At 48.0% G+C, this 21,257-nt stretch overlaps 1 protein-coding gene across 18 annotated transcripts in view; it reads left to right on the top strand.

The window, feature by feature from the left end:
• LOC105074257 (uncharacterized) overlaps positions 1–21,257 on the top strand; it is a 140,108-nt gene that overhangs the window by 9,481 nt on the left and 109,370 nt on the right. For 17 of the 18 annotated variants that reach the window (XR_012500427.1, XR_012500429.1, XR_012500426.1 and 14 more), the window contains 7 exons: positions 10,518–10,571; positions 11,888–12,048; positions 12,770–12,840; positions 14,593–14,758; positions 14,835–14,969; positions 15,619–15,799; positions 18,774–18,919. Coding sequence is in view for 6 of the 18 variants with exons in the window: in XM_074346798.1 (XP_074202899.1) it covers positions 10,518–10,571; positions 11,888–12,048; positions 12,770–12,840; positions 14,593–14,758; positions 14,835–14,969; positions 15,619–15,799; positions 18,774–18,919 (914 nt within the window). In the remaining 12 variants the exon portion in view is untranslated. Of the gene's footprint in view, positions 1–10,517; positions 10,572–11,887; positions 12,049–12,769; positions 12,841–14,592; positions 14,759–14,834; positions 14,970–15,618; positions 15,800–18,773; positions 18,920–21,257 lie in introns of those variants that run through there. The other variant, XR_012500433.1, reaches the window with a different exon arrangement.

Below are 21,257 nucleotides of genomic sequence, written 5' to 3'. Positions count from 1 at the left end.
TATTTTCTCTCTTGCTTCTCTTCTAACATGCAATGTTATGGTGGCATGAAACATGCAACAGTCTACTTCTTGCTTTTGTTTTCTTTGACGAAATGATACAGATCTGACCCGCTCTTGTCAGCTACATCCTCTTCCACTGTGCGGATGTACGTGTCATTTATGGAACTCACCAGTCCATGTATGAAGGACATGGCGGTGGTCCCCAGTCTTTGGCTATCACAGGCAATGATGCTGTGAATGGTCTTGTGGATTCGTAAGCAGATTGAGTAGGGGGGGTCCCTGAAGAAAGAGAACCTGGCATGGCTTTCCTAACATAAGAGATGCCATTTTTAGTCTAAGCCATTTTGTGATCTTAAGCCTGGCCACAATGCTTGCCTTTGAACAGATCTCAGTAATTAATGATTTTAAGGAAACAAGGGAAAAGCAGTCAAGAAACAATATCTCAGCGATGTAACAGAATCCCAATTCCTTCCTCAAGGCATGTATGTGACAATCTGATACAGTCTTTGCGTTCCACAGGAATGAAGGCTCCCACCCAGGTGGGGGACGGAATGATGATGTTGATTTCAATCAAGTACAATTTAGACTCTGTGGACCTTGGCCCCTATTCTATGCTGAATATTCCTCTGTTCCACCCCCTTCACAAATATGCATGTACCATTAGCTTAAAACTTCCCCAGTTTTGCTGTTGGGGAGACAGTACTGTGTGAAGGACTTACAGTGTTCTCCTTATTTGCAAGTAAGTAAAGCCTTCCGTCTCCTGCTCTTCTGCTTGGTTGTGTCTTTTGGTTCCACCCACCAAGAGGCAAACCCAGTTTTCAGGTAACAGATCGACTGCTTTTCCCACCAGCAAGGACAGTTGGAGGATAATGTGGTGGGCAGGTGACCCCCAATGATGGCCACACACTAGTCCCTGGAAACTGTGACTATGTTAGGGCACAAGGTCGGTTGGAAGGACTTTGCACATGTGATTAAGTGTATGGACCCTAACACAGGGAGACTATCTTGGATTATCTGAGTGGTTTCAGTGTGGTAAACTGAATAATGGGCCCCCAAATACATTCACACTGATCCTCCAAACCTGTGAATGTTACCTTATACGGCAAAAGGGACTTTGCACAAGTGATTAAGGTAAAAACCTTGAGATGTGGAGGAACAGATCTAATATGGAGTCAGGTCTGTTTTTCCCTATTACAAGAGTCAGAGGAGGAGATGTACCAGGGCTAAGCAGAGACTGGAGGGATGTACTTTAAGATGGAAGAAGGGGCCATAAGCCAAATGGTATTGGGAGCCTCCAGAAGCTGGAACAGGCAAGGAAATGGATGCTCTTCCCTCAGAGCCTCCAGAAGGAATCAGCCCTGCCAACACCTTTGATTTTAGCCCAGTGAGATCCTTGTCAGACCTCTGACCTCCAGAACTGGGAGAAAATAAGTGCACGTTGTTTTAAGTCGCTCAGTTTGTGATAATTTATTATCACAGCAAGTATAGGCAACTAATACTCCCGATCTATCGCACGTGCTGGTAAAAGCAGAGAACTTTCTCTGGCTGGAGGCAGAGAGGTGTAATGGAAGTGGGGAGGGTATAGCTCAGTCATAGAGCACATGCTTAGCATGTATGAGGTCCTGAGTTCAATCCTCAGTACCTCCATTAAAAATAAATAAACCCAATTCCTCCCTCCACTGCAGAGAAAGATGTAATGGAAGGGAATATCTGAAGCATGTAAGGGGCCAAGAGGAAAGCTGAAAAGGAATGTGGGCAGCCTCTGGGAGTAAAGCCAGGCTCCAGGCTGGAAACAGAGACCACAGTCCTCCAACCACAAGGAACTGAGTCCAGCCAACCACCTGAATGGGCTTGGAAGCAGATCCATCCCTAGAGCCTCCAGAAAGGAACACAGCCCTCGGTGGATTACATAAATGGTACGTGGAGGCACACAGTGGAGTAGTATGCAGCTGTAGAAAAGGATGAATCGGATCTATGACATTTGTTAAAGGAAAAAGCAAGGTACAGCGTGTTGCATATTTTAGGTCACCATTGTAAACGGAAAAGACAGGAGGAAGAGAGAAAATACATGTGTTTGTCAGTCAACTTGTAAAATTCCCTGCAAGGATCCACCAGGAACTAGCCACAGCTTGATTGCAGCCTGTGAGGTTTTAAGCAGCTGATCCATGTTGCTCCTGGACTTCCGACCTCCAGGACTTTGCGATCATAAATGGGTGTTGTTTTAAGCCATTCAACTCATGAGGATGTGTTGTAATAGCAATAGAAAAGTAGGTAAATTCCTTTAAAAAAAAAAAAAAAAGTATCTTTTCCAGAAGTGGGTCAAAGAAAAGTGCATGTAAATTTTAGCAGCTGCTAAACTTCCTCCTCAAAGGTTGTGCCCATTTCTGCTCCACCAGTGCATGGAATGCGTCTTTCCCCACAGTTTAACCGGAAGACCATTTGGCACAATGCTTTCTTTGTCTATCTGGCAGATGAACAGGATAGCCCATGACAGATTTTTAAAAAAGTTTGTTGAGGTATAATTGACATATAGCAAACCACACGGATTTAAAGAATACACTGTGATACATTTTGACATGTTTATACCTGTGAAACCATGATCACAATCAACATAAGGAAAACATTTATTACCCCCAAGTTTCCTCATTCTCTGTAAATTCCCCGTCCCATACCTCCCCATGCAACCAGTGATCTGCATTCTAGAATTTTTAGTTTGTGGAGTCTTCTATAAATGGAGACGTATAGTAAATACTTTTCTCCCTCGGCTTCTTTCAGAATAATTATTTGGAGGTTCATCTATGTCATTGTATGTACGGATAGTTTCTGTCTATGGCTGAGTGGTATTTCATTGTATGGATGTACTATGATGTGTTTGCCCATTCACCTACTGATGGACATTTGGGTTGTTACCGGTTTTGAGCTTTACAAACAAAGCTGTTATGAACATCCATGTCCAAGTCTTTGCGTGGATGTGTGCTTTCTTTACCCTTGGTTAAATATCTCAGAATGGAGTGGCTGGATCAAACAGCAGGTGTGTGGTGAGCTTTTGAAGAAACTCACTTGGCTGCTGTATTTTGTATTTCTTTTATGCTTGAGGTTGAGCCTCTTTTAATTTGATGAAAATCTATTCATGCATTATGAACAGGATGCTCATATACTTTGTCCACTTATTAATCTGTCTTTCCAACGATGTGTGATGCTATTTTGGGAGAAAGTTTGGCAGTTTCTTACAAAACTAATTATATACTTACCATGTGATCCAGCAGTGGTGCTCCTTAGTGTTTACCCAAATGAATTAAAACTTATGTCCACACAAAAACCTGTACATGGATGTTTATAGCAGCTTTATTCCTAATTGCCAAAATTTAGAAGTGACCAAGATGTCCCTCTGTAGGTGAATAGATAAATAAACTGTGGTACATCCAGACCATGGACTATTATTTGGCTCTAAAGAGAAATGAGCTATCAAACCATGAAAAGGCATAGAGGAATCTTAAATGCACATTGCTACATGAAAGAAGCCAATATGAGAAGGCTACGTACTGTGTGGTTCCAATTATATGGCATTCCGGAAAAGGCAAAGCTATGGAGACAAAAAAGATCTATAGTTGCCAGGCACTGGGGGAGAGAGAGATGAAAGATAGTAGAGAATTTTTAGGGCAGTGAAAATACTCTGTATGATGCTATTATGGTGGCTATATGTCATTATACATTTGTCCGAAGCCATAGAATGTACAACACCAGGAGTGAACGCTATGGTAAACTATGGACTTTGAGTGATAATGATGTGTCAGTGTAGGTTCATTAATGGTAACAAATGTACCACATTGGTGGGGGATGTTGACAATAGGGGAGGCTATGCATGCAGGAGGGCAGGGGATATTTGGGAAATGTCTATGCCTTGCTGTCAATTTTGCTGTGAACCTAAACTTGCTCTGAAACATAATGTCTTGAAAAATTGGCAGTAGTGGTTCATAAAGGATAAACTCTTATGTGAAATCCTCCACCCATGTAAGAAGCGCCCACTGCGCCCCCTACTGGTCAATTCTTCTCTACCATGGAGTATCTTTCCCTGTAGCTCTGCAAAATCATGTCGTCCTTGGTCCCTGATGCTCCATCCAATCAGTGCATCAGGTTTATGTCCAGCACTGATACAGACACAGGGAAGCAAGGCCAGAGATGCCGGGAGCCCTGCCGCGGTGTCTCTCCTTCCTCATCGGTACAGTGGGATACTGCTAGTTCAACCTTGCAGGCTGTTGTTGGTGGGAGGGGGCAGCAGGAAGGTTTGATTGAATAAGTTAATATTCAATGATTGCTGCAATGAATGTACATATGTTCAAGTATAACTGAAAAATTGTGCTCTACACTAGAATTTGACACATTGTAAACTGACTATAACTCAATTAAAAAAAATGTTTAAAAAAAAAAAGAGATTGCTTTGCCCTGGACAAGATACAGTTTTTAAAAAATTTTTTGATTTTTTTTTAGTTTAATTTTTTATTGAAGTGTAGTTGATTTACAATGTTAGTTTCAGGTGTACAGCAAAGCGATTCATTTATACATATACATACATACATATTTTCAGATTCTTTTCCATTATGATGTTATAAGAAATTGAATATAGTTCCCTCTGCTATACACTAGGTCCTTGCTGTTTATCTACTTTATATATAGTAATGTGTGTCTGGTAATTCCAAACCCCTAATTTATCCCTCTCCCCGCAAGCCCCTTCCCCTTTGGTAACCATAGTTTGTTTACTATGTCTGTGAGTTTATTTTTGGTTTGTAAATAAAAATTTTATGAATATATATTTTAGATTCCACATATAAGTGAGATCATATGCTATTTGTCTTTCTCTGTTTGACTTCACTTAACATGATATTCTCTAGGTCCGTCCATGTTGCTGCAAATGGCATTATTTCATTCTTTTCTATGGCTGACTAGTATTTCACTGTATAATATATACACCACATCTTTATCCATTCGTCTGTCAGTGGACATTTAGGTTGTTTCCATGTTTTGGCTATTGTATATAGTGCTCCAGTGAGCACTGGGGTGCATGTATCTTTTCGAATTAGAGTTTTCTCTGGACATATGCCCAGGAGTGGGATTGCTGGACAGTTTTTTAAAAATTGAAATATATTTGACATATGACACTGTGTCAGTTTAAGGCATACAGCGTATTAGTTTGATACATTTATATTGCAATACAGTTGCCAACGTGACATTAGTGAACACCTCTCTGGCATCATATAATTATCATTTCTTCTAGTGTTGGGAGCAATTAAAGTCTAGTCTCCTAGCAAGTTCAGTGTTTGTTGTCTGTAATCACTGTTCTGTGTATTAGGTCTCCAGGATTTATTTATTTCCTAGTTGCGAGTATAGAGTTTTCTAGTAACATTATTGTCTGTTCTTTGAAGTCCCCGGGAAATCTCTTGTTTAGAAACTGCTCCCAGTGATTCCCCAGCACAATAACAGTTCCTTTCTCGGAAACAGAGCACTCCTAAGTGGGTTTCTCATCTCCTGCATGTGCATTTCATTTCTCGTGAAGAATTTTAGCCACCAGCTCCCCAGGCCAGCCCTGTGGGATGTCATTTTCTGCTCTACCTCTCAGCATTTAACACCAGCCCCCGCCCCCACCACCACACATTATGGGCCCCCAGGCAGCTGTAAGCTGAAGGGCCTTTTAGATCTTCAGCCCAATGGGTTGGGGGCTTCTGCGCTCCACCAGTGAAAGTATTTGCGCTAGAGGAGGCCAAGGTGGAATCTCTGGTTGCAAAATATAAAAGAAAAGGGCCCAAGTCTAAGAGCATAAGTGACGATTTCCATACAACCTCATGTGTCAACCAGTCAAGTGTGTCTGCTTTTAACTTTAAGAACATTACATTTAACTGTCGATCGCAGGATGAGTGAACAAACAAATGTAATGTCTCCATTCCGTGGAACAGTATTCAGCTATAAAATGGGATGAAGTAAGGCCACAGGCCACCCAGCATGGCTGAACCTTGGAAACAGGATGCTCCGTGAAAGAAGCCAGACCCAGCAGGCCACACGTTGCCTGGTTCTATTTCTATGAAATGTCCCAAAGAGGCAAATCCATGGAGACAGAAAGCAGACCAGGGACTGGGGTAACAGGAATGAGGAATGACAGCTTATTGGGGACGGGTTGTCATTAGCGGTGATGAAAATGTTCTAAAATTGGTTCTTGTGTGGGTTGCACAAGTCTGTGAAGGTACTAAAACCCTTTGAATCGTGTGCTTTAAAAGGGAGAATGGTATGATATATATTGCACCTCAATAAAGCGATTTATAGCAAAGCATACTTATTGCGGGAAGCAGGTGCGTAAGAGGAGGGTTGGTCCACGAGGCCTGCGGGGGCTGAAAGAAGTGGTGGTTGAGGAGCTTGGCTGCCTGGAGCCTAAAAATTAAAGGGTACAGGTGGAGGGGGGGCCTGGGAGAGGACACTGAGCATGTGTGAGCAGACTCCCAGCCTCCCAAAGGATGGCCTTCGCTGCTGGGCTCCTAATGTGTGTGCAGGAGGGAGGTCCCGGGCCTGAAGCATTGCTTCGCCCACCCCGAGACGTGGGAAAGACAGGCCAAAAATCAGAGCTCAGAACTAGATGGTGGTGTTGGTTGCACAAAGTCGTGTATATTCAGTGCTGCTGAATTGCCTCTTTAAATGGGTTAAGATGGAAGATTTTGTGCTATGTATATCAGACCACACACAAAAAAAGGCAAACCATTCTTGTTGCCTTCTGCCCCCGCCCCTAGTTCCATTTACAAGGCTAAAAGATGCAAAGCTTTTTTTTTTTTTCCTAGACTGAAAAGGGATTTTTTTTCCCCCTCATTGGTCAGAAGCCCCCTCCCTCCGAGGTGGGGTGCTGAGAGCTTTACTGGAGGCTTCTGATTGGCTCGGTCTCTGCCCTGGAAGCCCCTTCCTCCCCTTCCCGTCCCCCACTCCTCCTCTGGGAGAGTGGATTGAAGCAGAGCCTTCCCCTTTGGGAAAGAAGGTCCCTTTCTGAGCCGCTCTGGAGAGAGGCTGGTGGCGTGGGGCTCCCTCGGGCCAGCGGCAGTGCTTGCGCCCATGGGGCTCCTCGGTCTGGTCCTGCTCTGGGTGCTGGCGGCAGCGACTTCAGGGAGTAAGTAAAGCAGCTGTAACCCTATTCTATCTGGGGTGAAGGGGCGGCAGCCAGATCCACTCGGGACAGTGTTTTACAGCCAGTTTACCTGTCATTCTGCTGCCCTCCTTGGTTTTGCCTTCCAGGGAGAGAAGGAGGGAGAGGTCACAGGTGGATGCTTTACCCCTCACTCCCATCTTTCACCAGTATCCTCTGGAAACTGAGAGTGGATCTGAAATCCTGAGTGATGACACGCTGACTTCCAGGCTCCCCGAGCCTGCGTGCAGGGGTGCTTAGCTGTTTGCAGGGGTATTAGAGGCTGTGCTTGACAACCCTCTTTGCAGGATGATGATGTCAAATGAACTTTTATTTGTTGTCTACTTACTGCAGGAGGATACAGGACAGCGCCATCCAATAAAAATATCATGCAAGCCAACATGTAATTTAAAATTTTCAAGTAGCCACATTAAAAAATTATTAAAAAAATAAAAAAGCAGGTGAAATTAAACAATATATTGTACTTAACTCAGTATATCGAAAATATTATTAGAAAATGCAATCGATATAAAAAGTATTAACAAGATACGTTTCCTGTTTTTTTGAAATCCGGTGTGTACTTTATACTTGGGGCATATTTCAATTTGGATGTTAAATTTTCATTGCACATACTTGATCTGTATTTAGACTTCCTAAAATTTAGAGTTGAAAATATTTTCATCGACCAAGTTGTTTCAAACATACTTAAAATTTTTCCAATAACTGACTTGAGTATAGTTTTTAATTTAAATTTAATTAAAATTGCATAAAATGGAAGTTTTCTTAACAGCAGCCACATTTCAGATACCCAATAGCCACATGTGGCTGGTAGGCAGCACACCCAGACAGTGCAGGTCGGATCACAGCTGTCTTACTTGTATTTTCAGCACCTGTTTGCCCTTCACACAGAAGGTGCTCAGTGCATCTGTGCTGGCTGGATAAATAAATGAACGGAGGTCAGCACTGACATCTTAGAAAGCTGAAATGAGGCTCAATCTCATTTCTGGGCTGTAGAGATTACATTAATTTTTGTTTATTTCAGATCTTTCCCTAGAAGTGAGTAGGATCTGATGGAAAGGTTTATTACCACCCAGCACTCAGCTTTCCTCTCCTTGGTTGATCTATTTAGGAAGATCACTGAATGATCTTTGATTTTCTGAAACTTTTTTTTTTTAAACTTTAGATATATATTTTTAAGTGCTTGAGAAATGAAAGGGACTTGGTTCAAGAAGACTGTTCTCAGAACCCACCTTTTACTTTTGGGAGCCCCTGGTGGACTAGGGCTTGCAGGCATCATGGCTTTTGGCACGGCAGGCTGTGGGTCAAGCGGACAAGCAGAATGCTGGATCTGTGCACAACTGGGAGTTTAACGATTAGGCACAAACATGTTTAATTTGGTGCCCAGGGTCCAAGTGATCAAATAATTGAAAGAAAGTTGGAAGGGACATCGATTGGGTTAAATGTCTTTGAGATGTGGTTTTATCCATTGATTTTTTTCTACTTTATTGCAAAGAGCATTTTGTTGGACGAGCCAAAATATTCAGGGGAAAAAAAGGCCTGCCAAATACCCTAGCACAGCCTATTGTTCCAAAGGGTTTATATGGAACGGTTTTAAGTGCACACTTCCCACCCCCCACCCCCACCCCCCATTTGGGGAAAGCTTATTGTTTTTTAAGGGATTAAACCGGCTGGCATGTGTAATGACTACCAGTTGAGGCACAGTAGGGTGGTTTTGAGGATAAAGATGCTATTAGTGAAAAGCCATCATATGAAAATGATGGCAGATGGACCCTTGGCTAAGGCTGTTCTGGGAGGGCGTGGATGGTACCCAGGGAAGTCCCAAGTAAGGGGCTGGAAGGAAGGACGAATGAGGAGTGATGGTAGGTGGGAATGCGGAGGCTTCAGGTGAGGGTTGGGATGGGCAGAGGAAGAGATGCTGGCGCTTCCCAGGGAGGAGGTCTGGGGATCCCCAGCAGAGCGTCCTCAGCTGCCTGAGGTAGCGGGTGGAGGAGGTCCCTGGCCTGTTCTGTTCATACTCTGGTTGTTCTGCAGCTTAGAGGGTGGGTAAGTAAGGTATTACAAGACATCCCAGGGAGCTGAGCTACACACCATCCTTTACTGCTGCAGCCTCTTGGTCTTGCCTTTGTTGGTTCGTCCATTCTTTTCTTCACTCTCACTCACTCATTCATAATAATGCAGTGGTTAAGGCTGTGGACTCAGGGTGCCTGGGTTGAAACCCTGGCTCTACTCCCAACTGTGTGCCTTTGGTCCCTGTGCCTTGGTGTCTTGATCTGTAAAATGGGAGTAATAATCACATTTTACTCAGGGGATAGTCAGGAGATTGAAGGAGTTGAATGTATAAATTGCTTGGAACAGTGCTTGGCACATGGTAAATGCTGCATAAATGTTAGTTTCATTCATTCATTCATTCATTCCAGTCTCTACTGAGGACCAGGTACTTTTTCAGGAGCTGGGGGATACAGTTTTGAATAAGATGACCAAATAATTAAATCATTAAAAATTCACAAGCATTTTGAAGAGAATAGGGTGCCAAGATAGTAACTAACAGGTGAGGACTTACTCTGGATAGGGTTGTCAGGGAGGGCCCCACTGGGGAGAGACATCCTAGGAGCCTAGGATGTGGAAAGCAGGAGGAAGAGTGTGCAGGCTGGAGGGAACAGCATGTGCAGAAGCCTTGAACTGGAGAAGGACCAGCATGGCTGGCAGGCAGGAGTGGGGTGAGATGTAGCCAGAGGGGCAGACAGAGGCTGGCTCTCATGCAAAGGATTTTATTATGAGTGTGTGTGGGTTGGGGTGGAGGGGGGAGACTTAGGAGCTGTTAGCAGGGAGTGGTGTGATCAGACTTAGGTTTTTTAAAGATAACTATAATTGTTGGGGATGGGTTTTGGACACGGGGAGTTAGGAGGCTACTGTAGTTGTCCAGGCAAGAGAAGATGTGGCTTTGTCTGGAGTGATGGCCATGGAGATGGAGACACATGGATGGAGAGAAAGGACACAGGGAGGGATAGAGACCTGATGGAATTCGCAGCACTTGCTGACACACAGGACTTGGGGTGATGATAAGGGAAAAGAGGGGAAACACACATGACTCCCAGGTTACTAGCTCAAGCAGTGGGGGGATGGTGGTGCTGGTACCCAAGACAGAGAGGAATGGATGTAGGGGAGGCAGGGAGGCCAATCCCAGCCTCATGAGAGAGAGGAGAGCTGGATTATCTCTCTTTGTCCCCTCACCCCCTGGGCCCTTAAATGTCCTCTTTTGTAAGCAGGTCAGCGGCCCGTGGGGTGGGGCTGTCCTATGGCTCTTCCTGGCCTTGTCCTGGTTCCATCTGATTTGTGATTTCAGAAAGTCCAGACTTGCTGGTGGGGCAGGCGGCCTCCTGCATGACTTCGTGCGCAGGTGAGTGAGTCTCTCCATAGACCTTATCACATCTCTGGTGACCATGAACCTGAGATAAGGCAAGGTGGGGAGAGGGGTGGGGATAGGGGAGGTGAAACTGACCACAGGCAAGGTGTGACCCTAGGAACAACCTGGGAGGGCCTCGTCCACATTCCCAGAGAGGCCAGTTGGGAGGAGCAAGGCCCATTCTGCAAGGGCCACCTAGTTATCAGCAGTTAAAGAAGCAAATAGCACACCCAGGTTAAAATGGCCTTAAGCCATCCCAGCCCCTAGGCCCTGGGGCTTTCCCCTCACACCTTGTGGTCCCCAGGTGACGTAAAAGTCTTTAGCCAAGTGATCCTGTTTGCATCTTGGGGTGGAGTAGATGAGAGAAACTGGGGGCAAATTCTTCAGAAAGAAGCATTTTGGGGATGTGAGATATGGTTGTATTTGATCACAAAGAAATCAACATGAATACGCTAAATCAATCACAAGCCCAGGAGATGGATGGGGTGTTTTGCAATTGGTCCCCTGGTCTAAATGGAAGGCTAGAGAATCAACAGACTGTGCCCTCTAGATCAGATCTTCCCAGATCTTCCTCCCTACTACCGCCAGTACCCCAAGGCTGCCCAGCTCTACAGCTCTGTCCTCTGCAAAGATCAGGACAGTCTCCCCAACCCACCAAGGCAGTAGGTGAGGAATCAGACTGCCAACGTTTGGATCCCAGCTGTGCATCCTTGAGTAAGTTAGTTAGCCTCTCTGAGCCTCAGTTCCCAACCTTGTACAATGGAGAAAATAAGAGTTCCCACCTCAAAGTTGTAATGAGGCTTAAATGAGTTTATGTAAATATAGATCCACGGTTCTCAAGCAGGATGATTTTACACACCCCCCCAAATATCCCCCAAGGGACATTTTGCAGTGTCTGGAGGCATGTTTGCTTATCAAAACTGGGGCGTGCTACTGGCATCAATGGGTAGAGGCTGGAGATGCTGCTAAACATTGTTACACTGTCCAGGACAGCCCCACAATAGAGTTATACACCCCAAAATATTAATACTGCTGAGGCTGAGAAACTCGTGTATACATCTGTTAGGAGAGGGCCAAGCACAAGTAACACTGGGTAACATTTATTAATCACTTGTTATTATCTTTATTTTCTTCCTCGCTCTCTTGGGGTCTGCAGCCACCCAGCCGTCCCTTGAGCTGGGAGCAGGCAGCTCATGAGCCAGATGAGCGAGAGACGTGGGAGCAAGGATGCCTAAATAGTCCAGGTGGGGTTGGTTCTTAGAGGGTGTCATGTTGTCCAGGTGACAGTACGCCCTCTGTCTGCCCTGCAGGGTCAGCTGATCCCCACCTCCCCGTGGGCACCAGATACACCTATCACTTCTCCACCAACACCAGCACAGGCCTGCAGGGGGTCCAGGTGGAGGGGAGTGGTGTTGGCCTCCAAGGCTTGGTCACCCTCGATGTGCTTGGCCCTTGCCAGATGGCCTTACAGGTGAGTATCTCTGGGTAACCAGGAGGTCATGTTGACACTGGGGAGAGCCACGGGGAAGCCACAGCCCCTTAAATTTCCAGTTTGTCTGATAAATGGAGACGAGATTTCTGAGGGATCTCAGATTCAGCAAGTGAGGCCTCTGGAGAGAGAGTAACGTGTGAACCTCCCTGTTGAGCCAGTTTTCCCAGAGCACAGAGCACCTTGTTCCTGATCTCCATCCTGAATTCCTTTCAGAGTGTTGGAGGTCAGCGGATGCAGCAGCTTGTGATTTAATCCAAGCAGAGTTAGAAGGCAAGTGCCAACGTGATCCAATCCTTGTAGAGGCAGATGGCAAGTGCCAATTTTTAGTTAGCATTTTTCATATTCTTTTTCATTATAGTTACTACAAGATATTGAATATAGTTCCTGTGCTGTACAGTAAAACCTTGTTTATCCTAACTTATTTTTGTTTGTACTGCATAGCCATATGAATCTCACTCAAACTTGCAGGGCCTTCTGGGGCATAGAGAACTTTCTGTACATTTAGTGGGGAGCAGAGGTGCCTGGAGATACTCAGCATCTACCACCCCGACACTAGACCCTTCTGCTCAAGGGATGGACCTCTCTGCCAGGCCCCCAACCATGTATCATGCTGGGCCCCAGAACTACTTTGTGGGTGGTGAGGGTGCTGGTGTGGAATATCCCAGGAGAGGTCACCAATTCTCAGTGCATTCTGCTTCAGCTCCAAAACTTCCAGATGACATCCATTCTGGGGTCCAAGGCAGAAGTTTTGAAGGAGTCAGAGACGTTGAGGTAAGACGCTGGGCTTTGCTCCCAGTGGGACCAGATATGTGATCCCTGTTCCTTCTTCCACTGGCTGCCAGGAACTGGAGACACCAAATTATATTGGAAGAACCCAATTAGGGTGACCCCCTACAGCAGAAAGATGTCACCTTGAAGTTCAAAGATAGTTCCATCTTTGTTTTGACCGGGTAAGCACCCAGACCAGACCATGGATGAGGACCACTGGGAGCTGTCCTGATATGGGGGACTTGAGTGACTCCAGATAGCCTCTGGTGTCCTTCCCTTATCTGCTGGAAGGAAGTTACCCCATATTTTCCTGCCTGTCACCCCCAGCATGTCCAGATTTTATGTTTACCCAGCACCCTCTGGGCATCACCCTTGAAAACATTTTGGAAGACACTGGGCGCCCACTGAAGCCAGCCTCTCTACCCTCCCCCTCTCTGCCCAGATGGGGGTTTTCCTCGAGACCCATGGTTTCTCCCTTCCCAAGCTAAGCTCGCCTTTGTGACCCAGCCAAGCCTGGAATTCTCCCTCTGGCCTGTTTCCCAGGACTCCCTGCCAGTGGCCTCAGTGGCCTCAAAGCTCAGTCCACCCCCCCCAGCCTGAAGACAAGCCCATCTCCAGATTCCTCTTCCTTTTTTATTGCAAATTCATTTGTTAAAAAATAAAGCCTTTGTGCAGGAATATAGGGATGGGGGATGCCTTCTAGGGGCAGATGGATCCTTGCTGAAAAGCTTAGGGTGGTCTTCTCCGAGGGGGCAGTCAGGGCTATTGTCCTGGGCTTCTCATCAAATGCTAAGTCAGTGGGCAGGGCTGTCAGCTCCTTGAGAGAGCAGACTGACGTTAGCTATTCTGGAAGGGGCGGGCGCCTTTAGCATTTCCCTGTAGCTAGAGGCCTGAGATCCAGGGAGCTGCCTCCAACAGGCCCTCAGACTGCAGTTGGAGCTGGAGAGGGGGCAGTGACCTCCTGGGGAGGGTCAAGTAGGGACACTTGCGTCTCTCAAGGTTCTGCTTGCTGGCTGGCAGTTTCCCCTACATCGTGGGGCACCTGTCTCTTCTACCCCCATGCACAAAGGCCCCGAAGTCCCCATCCCCTCACCTGGCAGATACCAGCTGCAAGCTCCTTTCTGTCAGGTGAGGGATGGTGGGAAAAGCACTGGGCTGAATTTGGTCCTAGCTCCTCCCACGCTTGCTGTGTGACCCCCTCCAGCAGCTCCCCCTCTCTTGGCTTCATTTCCTCCTGCACACAGTACTGGAGTCTAAGTCACTTCCAGCTCAGGTCTGAGACCTGTGAGGCCAGGGCCAGCCTGCCTGGGTTTGAATCCCAGCTGTGGTTCTGAACAAGTCACTTTATAGTTCTGCCTCACGTTTCCTCATATAGAGTGTGAGTGGAGGGTTGCTAAGTGCCTCCCTGGTGGGCTGGCAAATGAGCAGCTTTGTAGTGCAGGAAGCCCATGGAAGGTCAGTTTATTTTTCATTCTGGGTTCATGCGCATGCATGTACATTTTAAGTGGTGACAAGGCTGGGAGCAGCTTTGAGCCCAGGAGTCGTCTGCCTCTTGTGTTTGAGAAATTGCTGGAGAGCTGAGCTGAGGGGGGAAGCAAGACCATTTGGAGGGATGTGGGGGTACCTGGGTGCTTTTTATGGGATTGTCCTGTGGGAAGGGGCCAGGCTCGAGGGCCAGGGATGCTGTTAATGAAGAGGCGGCCTGGGCTCTTGGAAGGGTTGCCCCTGACTCCCGTCCCCCTCCCCACCACATAGCGCCGCCCTGGGCCGCGTGCCGCTGCGCTTTGTCCTGCAAGCGCGGCGTGTGGCCCGCCTGTGTCCCGGCCCCGCTGAGCCCCGCTGGGCGCTGAACGTGAAGCGCGCGGTGCTGAGCCTCCTGCAGGGTCACCCGGGTGCCCAAGACCCCCAGACCGTCGAGGAGGTGAGGTCTGAGCCTGGGTGGGGTTGGTGGTGGAGTGAGAGGGGAGCAGGACGCTGATCGGGCCCCACTTGCCCAGGAGGATATCCTGGGCAGGTGTCCCACCACATACCAGCAACGCGGAACCAGGCTGCGCAAGACCAAGGACCTGGTGCGATGCTCCCTGCGCAGGGCGCGCTCCTCCCTGCGCTCCCAGGCTCTGCCCTCCGTGGAGGTGAGTGCTGGGCGGGCGCCCTTCCCATCTTGTGTCCTCATCGGCCTTCTTTCCCCTCCTCTCTCCTTAGTCCCTCCCTTGTCTCTTTCCTCTCTGCACCCCTCCCCTCCTCCACCTCTCAGCTCCTGGGCCCGCCACCCTGCTTCCCTCCCGCTGCTTCTCCCCTTTCCCTTCCCCCCACTTCCTCCTCTCTCTCCCCAACTCCTCTCCCTTCCCCTCCTCTCAATCCCCACTCTTCTCTCTTCTCTCCTCCCTCCTCCCCTCCTCCCCTCCTGTCCTTAGCTCCCTGCAGATGGAAGTGTTGTGTAAATGGTAAGCATCTGAGCAAGGATAAGAGATGGTCATTGTCAACATTAACACTGTTAAATAAAGTCCCAGCATCTAGAGGCTGATGGGGGACCATGGGGTCTCTGGTCTTATTTTCCAACGGAGATTCTGTGGTTGGTCTCCTTGGGTTACTGTTTCCTACACTTTCCTGCTTCCCTTGGCCTTTCTCCTTCCTCCTCCCTCTATCCTGAAGCTCCACTCTAGTCCCCAGTGAGTTGCCCCCAGCCTTGGCCCTTGCTGCCAGTATCAGGGGCCCCAAGGGGTTTCTGTCACAGCCGAGGCCTAGCCTGAGCCGCCACCTCTTCCCCACATCGTCCTGCAGCCGGGCCTGGCCTCCCACCTGACCTGCCTCCAGAGTTTCCAGGCCGACGTGCTGAGGGAGGCGTCCTGCGTGGAGCTGGACACCATGGGGCGCCTCTCCCAGGAGGCCAGTGCCGTGCAGATGCGGACCCTTTCCTCGCTCACCCTGCTGCATGAGATGCCCCTGGATTCAGCTGTCACAGGTGACCGAGGGTGGGCACAGGACCCTTAGGGGAGCCTCATAGCCTCCTCTGGCCAGAGGAGCTCAAGCAGGCCTAGGTTCCTTTGGTCTGTCCCCGTCTGGATATCCTTGAACTATTTCTGAGAATGGCCATTGTCAGGAGAGTCAGCCTCTTTTTCTAGAAGTTTCTCTGAACGTTTCTGCTGCCTCACATGGCTCAGGCTTGGTCTTAGCCTCTTCCCTGGGTTGTCTTGAGTGGAGATGGAACCTTCTGGTTTTCAGTTTTTGTGGGATAATCCCCCTTACATCTGATGACCTCTCAGCCTGACCATTTTGGGGGAGGGGGGCTGACTGAGGTTACCCAATTTTCTGGAACGTTCCTGCCAACACATAGCATCCCCTGGAGCTTGGTTCCCTCCTATGAGTTTTTGCATAGAAGGAAACAAGCAAGGCATGCATCTGAGGTAAAGAGATCTTTGTGTGTGTGTGGGTGTGTGATGGAAAATGGCTATTTCCCTGAATAATGAAATAAGGATGGTTAATTCTTACTGCTGACTATTTGGAAGGATTTACTGTGGGCCAGTAGCTGTGCTGAATGCTTTATTATTTAGTTTAATTCTCATCATGACCCTATTAGGAAGTTACTGTTATTATTATGTTACCGAATCCAAACTCGTTCTGCTCGCCACACTGACAGGCCAATAAATCAGGAAACAGGTGTTGGGGCAAGGAATAACGACTTTATTCAGAGAGCCAGCAGACCGAGAGGATGGCAGACTAATGTCTTGGAGAACCATCCTACTCAAATCAAAATTCAGGCTCCTTTTATACTTAAAAAGGGGAGGAGGTGTGGTTGGTTGGTGCAAACTTCTTGGTGTAGGAATTCTTTGGTCTTGTAGCTGTCCATGTGGGTCAGGCCGTGGTGCCTCTGTAAAACCTCTAATAAAACAAATGTTATTTTCTATTTTGCAACTTATCATCTTTATGTAAGGGCTCAAAGGTTGGAACCTTGAGAATAGGCTCTCCTGTCTATTTCAGGCTAAAGGCAACAATGTTCTTTTACAAAAAGTGCAGAGCTGGCAAGACTGAGCCTAGAAAACAGGGCACAGGGGTAAAGCCAAAGGAACAGATCTAATATGGAGTCAGATTTGTTCTTTTCTGTTACAATTAGTTATCTTTTTCACCTAAGGAAACTGTGGCTCCAAGAAATAAAATGACGTGTCTGAAGACACAGTTAACAAGAGGGAGAGCTGGGACTTATACCTGTGCAGTCTTTTCTGCAGCCCTGGCTGGTAATCACGTTTGTCTTGGAGGACAGACTCACTGCTCCACCCGAGGGAGAACCCAGCCTGGGGGTACGGAAGCGCTGGGGCTTCCCAGCATTCCTTCCAGCTCCTTGGAACATAGGCTGAGCTCCCAGGCTGACCTGCCCGCTGAGCCTCCCTGCAGGCACAGATACTAGCAGTGACTGGGGCATCTAGTGTCAGGACCTGGTGTTTCCCCATTGAGTTGAATGAGCTTTTCATTTTCTTTATAAATAGCTGTAATTGAGATGTAATTCACATACAGTGCAGTGCATCCATTTCAGGTGAACAATTCAGTGACTTCTAGGATAGTCAGAGTTGTGCATCTGTTGTCACAATCAACTTTACGACATTTTCATCGCTCCAAAAAGAAACCTTACACCCATTTGCCATCACCTCCTGTTCCCCCAGCCTCTGGAAACTACTAATCTACTTTCTGCCTCTATAGATTTGCCCATTCTGGACATTTCACGTAAATAGAATCACACAGTGTGTGACCTTTTATGTCTGGCTTCTTTCACTTCCCATAATTTTGTCAAAGTTCATCTATGTTGTAGCATGTGTCAGAACTTCTTTTTTTTTTTTAATTTCTATAGAAGTATAGTTGACTTACAATGTTGTGTTAGTTTCATGTGTGTGGCAAAGTGATTCAGTTATACATATACATATATATTCTTTTCAGATCCTTTTCCATTGTTGGTTATTATAAGATATTGAATATAATTTCCTAAGTTACAGTAGGTCCTTGTTGTTTATCCCTTTTATATATAGTAGTGTGTATGTGTTAACCCCAAACTCCAAATTTATCCCTCCCCCGAGCCCTTTCCCCTTTGGGAACCATAGTTTGTTTTCTGTGTCTTTGGATGTATTTCCGGTTTGTAAGTAAAGGACTTCATTTCTTTTTATTGCTGATTAATCTTCCATTGTGTAGGTGAGGTTTTCATGATTTCTCTGTCAATCCCAAGGGGGCTTTGGCCGTGGTTATTTGGCTATCCCTTACTGATGAGTACTGTCAACTGAAATAAAATCACACAGTGTGAGAGTTGTGGGTTAAGTTTTATTTGGGGCAAAATGAGGACCGTAGCCCGGGAGACAGCATCCCGGAAAGCTCTGAGAAACTGCTCCAAAGAGGCAGGGGGAGGACTCAGTATTATAAATGACTTCAGTGAAGGGAGGACGTGCAGTCAAGAATACGTTTAGGCAGAGGCCTGCTGCTAGTCACGAGGAGCAGATGTCACCGTTAATGATTTTAGTGCTTTTCTAGATACGAGGAGACGCAAGAATTGGGATCATAAGATCTTTTCATGAAAATATTTAACTATCTGAAGGCCCGTTCAGCCAGTTTTCCCAGAGCACAGAGCCCCCTCATTCCTGATCTCCATCCTGAACTCCTTTCAGGGTGTGTTGGAGGTCAGCGGCTGCAGTGGCTCATGATTTAATCCAAGCAGAGTTGGATGGCAAGGGCAAACATGACCCAATCCTTGTAGAGGCAGATGGCAAGTGCCAGTTTTTAGTTAGCATACATAGGTTGTTTCCTGTCTTTTGCTGTTAGCAGTAACACTGCTATGATTTTCCTTGGGCAGGTCCCCCTCCCCTGTTACCCAAAACATACTGATGGAAGCTTTGGCAGGGTGTTGGGGTGGCCCTCAGGGATCCTTCTACTCACTGTGGCATACGGTTGTCCCTGTCTAGCACTTCCCATCTCAGACCCAGATGATGGAGACTTAACCCTGAGCAGCCTGTTGTATGAATGGGAGGAGACATTGTCCCAGGCTACAGTGGCCACAGTGGCTGCATCAGTGAGGAAGCTGTGCCTGGCTCAGACCACAAGCTTTGAGGTAAGTGGCTTCTCCAGCCCTAGGCCAGGATCTGCCTGGGACCTGGGTCCCTGGGACACCGTCCTCTTCCTGTCAGATTCTTTATGGTCTACTCTCTCAGGTGTTCAGTATCAGGGCTGCTGTGTACAGTTGGGCAGGTTGTACACTGCACAACTGTGCCTAGTTGTGAAAGCAAAGAAGGGGAAGAAATCTGGCTTGTGTGTGATCCACTGCAGGTTGGAGGTGAGCCTGGGGGAGACCTTTTTCTCATCTGTCTGTCTATGGGCAAACAGTCCTGTTGGGCCCCCAGTCTAACCCTCTGAACCTGTCCTGTCCTGGAGATCTCTCAGGAAATCTCTACCGTACCCAAGCCTCAGCACTGAGAACTTTCCACCAAGTCAAAAAACACAGGGCCAGGCCTTCCCTGGAATGCTCAACTGTTTTGAGTCAAGGGGTGGACACCATGTGGAGGTCTCATGGCTCGGAGAGGTTCAGAAGGCTCTGAGACATCTGGCTGGTTTCCTGCTCTGTGACTGAGGATGGTGGTTCTGAGAGTGCCAAGGCTGGGCTGTGATGTGCTTCTCCCTGCCTGTTTTGTCCTGAGACCAAGCCCTCCACTTGTGTGTAAGAGGAGCGCCCAGGAGGAAATCTTAGCACCCTCCCTAGGGAAAGAAAATGATGCGCTGGGGCCCCGCGTGGAGCCTGCCTCCCCACATTGCCCTCCTGGTAGGACTTTCCACATTCACAGGACCGATGTTCCCATCGGCAGCACCCAGGGTGGCTGGTTTGCCCAACATGTGAACTCTTCAGTTGGCCCTTATGATAATGAGACACAGACAGTGCCTGCTTTCCTGGAGCATAAAATCCAGCCTAGGGGAGATGGGTGATAATCACGGCAAATGGAGGAGGGTTTTAGCTGTGGATGAGCGAGGTGAGGAGAACAGAGCAGGGATGTGGCTGAGTGGACCCCTTAGACCAGGGTCCTAGCAGGAGACGCTTCAATTGAGACCTGGGGTGGTCCCTTGAGCATCTAGGGGAGGAGTGCGCCAAAGTCCCGAGTCTGAACCTCATGGGTATGTTTGGGGAGCAGGCAGCCCAGCCAGGCTGGAGCTAGACACCGAGGACCAGTGGGGCCAGCCCCTACAGGGCCTCATAATCCCTTCCAGAACATCCTTGCCACATAGAAATCTTTTATGTACCATCCCTGCCATCCACAGCTCAGGGCTGGATGGCACCAGTGGCATTTTGGGGACTTTCACTGCATCCACTATTTCTGCCCATCTCAGCATTGCTCCTGACTTCAGCGTGAGAACTGTGGCGTTTCCCAGAAGGCATTAAAGATGCTGGGGCTTTTCAGATTGAAGCCCCAGGAACTGGGGGCCAAGGAGAGAAGAATGGGGTGTCTTTGCTTTAATCGCACAACAGCCTGGGAGGGCTCCAAATATACTTGTTTGTTTATTTGGGATGCTGCAGATTTATAAATACCTGTTTCACTGGCTGCTTTCATAGGACCAAGGACTTAGGGGCTGTTATGTGCCCAGCTGGACAGAAATAGGTTGTTCCAGGTGTGGACAGAGCTGGGCAGCAGCCCCGGTTCTCGGCATGGTACCAGGTGTGCCAGGTGCCCCCCTACCCTCTGGAAGCTCTGTTTTCCCGGCAGCACTTGGGAAAGGGGGCTTCTCAGATACACAGATACCCAGACCGCAACCCTCCATATTCTGGCCTGGCAGGTCTGCGCCGAGAACAGGCATCTGGGTGCAAAGCTTTGTGTTTCTCATGCAGAGTCAGTGGAGAAGGATGTTGGGAGGCCGGTGCCCATCCAGCCGCAGCCTCAGATCCGGGAGTACCTTTAGTGCTGGAAATGCCTCCCTTCGGAATTCTCAGCATCTGAGGCCCTTGCGGGTGGCACTGCCTGTGTGAGGCAAAGCGTTTTGTTCAGGAACTTGGAGAGAATGGGCGGGAGGCATCCTGACTGGGGTAGTCAGCCTCGGTCCCTGGGGGGCTGGGCTGGAATGGCACAGACCCTTGTGTCCTGCTCGGCTGCAGGAAACAGAGACGGGTACACAGTGCGCCTGGGGTCCTGAGCCCCCCAGGGGGCTGGGGAGACGAGTAGAGCAGAGAAGAGGGGTAAAGAGGGCAGAGTGGGGGTAGCATGGGATACATTTAAAATGATGGATGCCTGGAAAGGACTCACTGGGGAGGTGACGCTGAGTAAAACTCTGAAGGAGGTGAGGAGTGAGGCGTGTGGGTATGGGTGGGGAGGCCCAGGCAGAGGGGAGGCCCAGCACATGCTGCAGGGCAGGAGCTGCACCGTGAGTTTGAGTTTGAGCACAACTTTGAGTGACAAGGAGGCCCATGT

The sequence above is a fragment of the Camelus bactrianus genome, chromosome 18, assembly GCF_048773025.1.
Source record: "Camelus bactrianus isolate YW-2024 breed Bactrian camel chromosome 18, ASM4877302v1, whole genome shotgun sequence".
Taxonomy (NCBI): Eukaryota; Metazoa; Chordata; class Mammalia; order Artiodactyla; family Camelidae; genus Camelus; species Camelus bactrianus.
This window is presented reverse-complemented; position numbering and strand designations above follow the sequence as displayed.